This window comes from Xenopus tropicalis, chromosome 1 (genome assembly GCF_000004195.4).
Source record: "Xenopus tropicalis strain Nigerian chromosome 1, UCB_Xtro_10.0, whole genome shotgun sequence".
Lineage (NCBI taxonomy): Eukaryota > Metazoa > Chordata > Amphibia > Anura > Pipidae > Xenopus > Xenopus tropicalis.
Genome location: NC_030677.2, coordinates 171,844,953 through 171,850,952, shown reverse-complemented (window position 1 = coordinate 171,850,952; position 6,000 = coordinate 171,844,953). Strand labels below are relative to the sequence as shown.

The following is a 6,000-nucleotide window of genomic DNA, read 5'->3' as shown; positions in this document are numbered from 1 at the left end:
TCTGCAGCTCCAACCCGGCCCAAGGAAAGTCTCCCATAGGGCTCAATGGCACTCTGCAGCTCCAACCTGGCCCAAGGAAAGTCACGATACCGAAGCTTTCATGAATCCGAAACTTTCGTACTCGACACAACAATATGATTTTGTTGCACAAATTTTGTCGAAAAGTACGAGAAAGTTGCGCAAAGTACGAAAAAGTCGTGCAAATGTACAAAAAAGTCACAGAAAATACACACAGTACAAACGAATTAGAATTTTTTGTATTTCAGACCTGTCGTACTTTGATAAATGTGCCCCTTAGTTTGCTGCCATGAACACGTTATAACAGGTCTGGATTATAATAAAAGTTGCAGTCTTTTTACTATAACAATGTAATAATACAGTGAAAGCTTATGTAACAAACAGTGACACAGTGAGACTCCCACCTCTATCTCAAGCAAAAGATAACTGACAATGCGCTGGAGTTGAGTACAAAGAGCCTTTTGAGTACAATATCTTTTTGTTGTTTTAGGGCTCTGGCACACGGGGGAGATTAGTCGCCCGCGATTAACTCCCTGTTCGCGGGCGACTAATCTCCCCGAGTTGCCTACCCCTGCCATCCCACCGGCGATTTGCGGAAATCGCCGAAAAAGCCTCGCGAGTCTTTTTCGGCGATTTGCGCCAAATCGCGCCGCCGCGTCTGCCATCCCGCCGGCGACTTACATGTTCGCCAGTGGGATGGCAGGGGTAGGCAACTCGGGGAGATTAGTCGCCCGCGAACAGGGAGTTAATCGCGGGCGACTAATCTCCCCCGTGTGCCAGAGCCCTTATATATATTTTGCAATTTCTTACTGCTACTGGTGCTATCTAAATAGATTTTATATATTACATATGATAAATATATGGGTTTGTATATAGGTAATCCTTTATCTTCTCCCCGCAAATTCTGAAAAAATGAACAAACAGGATAATTAGAATTATAGGGTAATAAGAAGCTCTGTATAAACAAACTCCCCCTTATCAAAATTAAAGCCTTTGAAATAAAGAGCATCTCATTATACTGACAGCTTATCTGTGGACTGGTAATTTGTTTCATCAGTTTCTCAGGGACTTGACAAACTGAGAAAAATTATTTCTAACAGTATGCACAAGTAAGATTGACCTTAACCTTGTTAATAACTGTACCTGGAGTTACTTTACCTGTGTATACATAGAGAGATATATTGTTATTGAAAGATATAAGGGTGTATTATTACTATGACACAATGTGCAAAGTTCAACTTCAAGTGCAATCAATATTTTTTTTCCCACAATGCAGCATTTTCCCCCACAATCCAGTGTCACTGGGGACACAAGTGGGCAATGATCTTGATGCAATTGTGCTGTGTTTACTGGAGTTGCATTTGATTCGGCAAAATGGACACAACTGCATATGCACTTGTCTGTCTGGTGCCATTTCCATCACACAGGCTGTGATCTACAGTATATTGTTATTTCCAGTGTTTGTAATGCAAGTGACCTGTGTGCCCTATTATTTTAATGCAAGCGTGCTATGCCTACTGATGCAGGGAACCCTGGAGCTACTGGCTGGTCAGGAGGTGGCAGTAGATCCAGGGTTCCCATGCATTGATTGACTGAGGGTAAAGTACCTTTAATGAGAGTTGTTTTTGCACAATTGACTGCAGGGATTTGCCCACTGTGCTTGTGGGTATAAATGAGCCCTGTAACATAACTGTACAGTTGTATAAGTTTTCATTTTTGTTACAGTAAATGGAAATATTACACAAAAAGTTGACAAATATCTTTTATTTAGAAAGAAAAGTACACAGAGTAACTCATTGTTCAAGCATAGTGGTAAACACCAGTCTAGTACTAATCCACAGCCGTATCCTCTGGAATGTAATCATACGCAAACAGGAAACCAGTGTATTGTCCATTGGGATCTGGAACATTTTCACTTATTAAATGCTATAGGTTTCCTGTTTTTGGCTCCCAGAAAAATGAATATATAAAAGGTGAAGTTGTGATTCAACGTTTCCTTAATTATCTGTGAAAATTAAGTGAACAGTCCAAGATAATGCAATAATATCCACAAACTGAACTTTGGTCAAGTAAGTCATAGATTTGTCATCTAAAACATCAGATCTTTAGGCCCCTGCCATAAGGACAGATTCTCAGCCTGCAGAAAAATGGAGGCATTAAGGGCAGTGACACACGGTGAGATTAGTCGCTGCTCGACAAATCTTCGTTGTTGCGGACAACTAATCTTCCCGCAATGCCATCCCACCAGCTAGAATATAAATCGCCAGTGGGATGGCATACGCGGCTCTGCGATATGATGAAGTCGCTGAATTTGACTTGAGAAGAAACTTTGGGCGACTTCGGCAAATCGCGGTGCTGTGTATGCCATCCCACCGGTGATTTACATTCTAGCTGGTGGGATGGCATTGCGGGGAGTAACAATACCAATAAAATTTGATCCCAACAGAGCAATAGTTTTTTTGGCTTCCAGGGTCAGTGTCCCCCATTTGAAAGCAGCAAATAGTCTGAGGAGAAAACAAAATCATTTAAAAACTTTAGGAAATAAAAAATAAAGATCAACTGAAAAGTTGCTAAGAATTGGACAATGTATAACAAACTAAAAGTTAACTTAAAGGTGAACTAACCCTTTAAACCTTGGGAAGGTGATCCATTTCACAATTATATTAAAATTGTGCATGAGTTACCCCCATATAGTGCCCTTATCACTGCATAGTGCTAGTGAATATTGCTTGCCTCTGTGTTGGTGCAGAGCTCACCCTGCTCCGTGGCTATAAGTAATTAGGACCCAATATGAGCTGACATAGGGGGCTTCTAGGTCCAAACAGACTTTTCCCTGCTGCATAATCAGCTCTTATTACTGACTGGAACAGTCTTTGATGTTTGTGAATTGTTTTCTGGACTTCCCTCTTCTTTGTTCTCATTTCCTGTTCATTTGCCCTAAAGTCACGATATTTTGACTTCAGCTAAATATTTTCTTTTAATGTGATCCCTTTAATTCAGTTTTATTTGACTATTCCTTCTTGTCTTTTATAATCCCTTGTCCCCTATCCCTTCCTTCCCATTCTTTATTCTAGCACACCCTTCTTTGCAACATATTCCTGCTGTTTCTTATTTCCAGCGTATCTTTCACTTTCTTTGCTAAACTGTTGAGATTTATTTTCTTTCTTCGTGTTCTCTGCCTCTTGCATACCATCTCAGCACCCCCTCCCCCTTTCAGTCATCTGTTCCCTGTTCCTTTAGTGTAATATATCTGCTTTTCTCTTTAGTTTCCAGCTCTCTTTTCTTATGCGCTACTTTTTCTACCTCCTTCTTTTTGCTTCATTTGTTTCTGCATCACACCTCTACCTCCTCTGGTTTCATATTTGCTCCTTAGAATTTCTTTAAAACATACTGATACTTTTTTCTTCTGTTTATTATTTCCTTTATAGCTTTAGCTTGTGTCTCTCTTCATGCTTTGCCTTCATTGCTTGTCATCTGCCTTTTATCTTTCCTCCTTCTGTTTCTAGTTAAAATAATAAAATTTCAGCATCCCCCTGCACCCCCTTCTGCCCTCCTCTGGCATCCTCTGCCACACCCTGCTATTACTCTTAAATGGGATTCTAGGATACATCTTCACATACAGCAAAAAGAAAGGGTGTCATTGATCTTGAGCTATGGGACCAAAGTCATCTTCTGGATTCTACTTGAGCAGGACATCAGCTGTTTTGTTAACACTGCTATTGGCTGCCTTGATTTTAGTAGTGATTATACTTGGAGCTCTGTATGCACGAACACCTCAAAGGTCTCACCACATCTGTGACACTTCTACTTCACTGGAGAACATTGCAGAACCTACAGACAGACCAGGTATCTGGAATAATCTACGTCTGCCTCATAACCTTGTACCCTTGCACTATGATTTGGAGTTGTGGCCAAGGATGGAAGAAGATGAGGAGGGTAACTATCCCTTTTCAGGACAGGTAAACATCACCATAAGCTGTGTAGAGGATACAGATGTTGTTCTGTTGCATAGCATTCAGCTGAACTTCTCCGATGTAGGTCTCAGGCTACTGGGAAATAAAACTATAATGTACCAGAGCATGGAAAAAGATGGAAAACATAACGCCCTGCAAGAAGGCAGAGCATACAAACGCCTGCAAGATCCAACCTATGATATTCATGGAGGCAACGTTAGTATAAACAATGTGTGGACCTTTGAGGATCACAGTTACGTGGTACTGGAGCTGAATGAACGACTGGTTGCTGGGAACCTTTACTTGCTGGAGCTTAATTACACTGGATTTATAAGGCAAAATACTGCTCTCTTTATTACACATTACAAAGATTTTAATATAGACAAGTAAGTAGCAACTACTATAGGGGTACTGGCTCTAAGGAATATCTATAGTGGGATGCTACAAATGCTAATGTAAAGACATTTGTATAAGAGTGAGAACATTGGTCTTTAGCAAGTGTTTGTGCAGTGTTTGTTTTCACAACCCCTTTCTGACAGCATTTTCAGTGGTAACTAATTTCTGGGGAATTTTAGCTATGACTCACAGTTATTCTGAATTAACAGCACATGTAAGCAACTTGCCTCCTAGTCATTTGCTTGTTTCTTAACTCATCAGCTGCACAAGTCCGGCAAATGGAAACATTTCAGTTGCAGCAGTGCATGCAGCTCCATGGGTAATAAGGGAGTAACAAACACCTCCATTAATGAAACAAAAAAAAACATTTTGCCTGAAACCTGTTTTTTGAATAAAATATTTAAGGAAATTATTGGATAAACATACTGCAAAAGAAAAAGAATAGATAAAAATCTGTAAAAGATATCAAATAGAGTAAAAAGAGGTAAATAGGGAATACAGTGAACAAGGGTCAGGGAGTTTTTAATGTTCTGTGTGGACCCCCATTGTTTATTACTTGATCTGCAGCTTTCCAGTATCAGGGGCCCTGGAAGTTGTAGTTAAACAACAGCTGGACTCTGCATGAGGAACAGTTCATATATTTAGTGTCTCTGGGACCACATACAGGTTAGTGCTATCTTGGCTTCCACCCCTCCTCCCCCCACACAGCTCTAGCGAAGACATGGAGGCAAATAAAAGGCTAAGAGAATGGTTAGTGTGTACGGTGCATAGGAGGTAAGCAGTGAGGCAGAGATGATTGCGAGAGAAGACAGGCTGTATGGCCAATGCATAATCAGAGAAAGACAAACCAGGCAAGAAGTCATCACAGCTGAGTTGTTTCTAAATACTGATATTTAGCAAAACCTCTGAATAGACTGAAAAGAAATCAGCAATCAGATAGTGTTTATCGGGGTATGGAAAATGTCTATGTGTAAGTGTGCAGCAGAGGAAAGCATAGTCCTGCCCCCCCCCCAAAAAAAAGATACACATGGCTGCAAATACAAAGCAATGCAGCACTAACAAACAATAAAATACAACAACCTTAATGAAGACTATATTCAAATATTACTCTTTCTACATTTCTTTACTGTCAGTGTTATATTGTTGACAAATAACATTCATCATGGCTAAAACTTTCCCTTTTTATGTTTTTTTCACTTTATGCCAAATGGCAAAACAAGCACTACAATAGCTCTTGCCATTCTGTATAGAAGTCACAACAAAGTTCATAATATAAGAAATAATCTTAATGAATTCAATATCTGTTCCAAACAGGAGGTCTCATAGTTAAAGTAGCTAAGCTAAGAGAAGGCAACATTATTATTTTGACAGGTGTTCATATGACCTCCCCCAGGTAATGTATTATCTAAACTATGTCAGTACTGACCTCTAAGCACTACCTCTCATTGCTCCTCTAGGTAGGGTGGAGTATCGCCACTTGCTTATAACCCTGAGGTTGGGGTCCAAACATACAAAAATGATCTCTGCCTAGGAACACAGGTGCAGACCACCAATGAAACTGAATGCTGAACAAAAGAATGGCCAATTTGGCATTTACATCAGTTGCTTGATATTAGACAGTACAACTTAGTAA

The 6,000-nt window shown here is 40.1% G+C and overlaps 1 protein-coding gene across 1 annotated transcript in view; it reads left to right on the top strand.

The window, feature by feature from the left end:
• Positions 1-3,023: 3,023 nt before the first annotated feature.
• lvrn (laeverin) overlaps positions 3,024-6,000 on the top strand; it is a 29,636-nt gene continuing 26,659 nt past the window's right edge. The window contains exon 1 of the mRNA XM_031893133.1: positions 3,024-4,357. Within this exon, the coding sequence (XP_031748993.1) occupies positions 3,672-4,357 (686 nt within the window). The 5' untranslated portion in view covers positions 3,024-3,671. The remainder of the gene's footprint in view (positions 4,358-6,000) is intronic.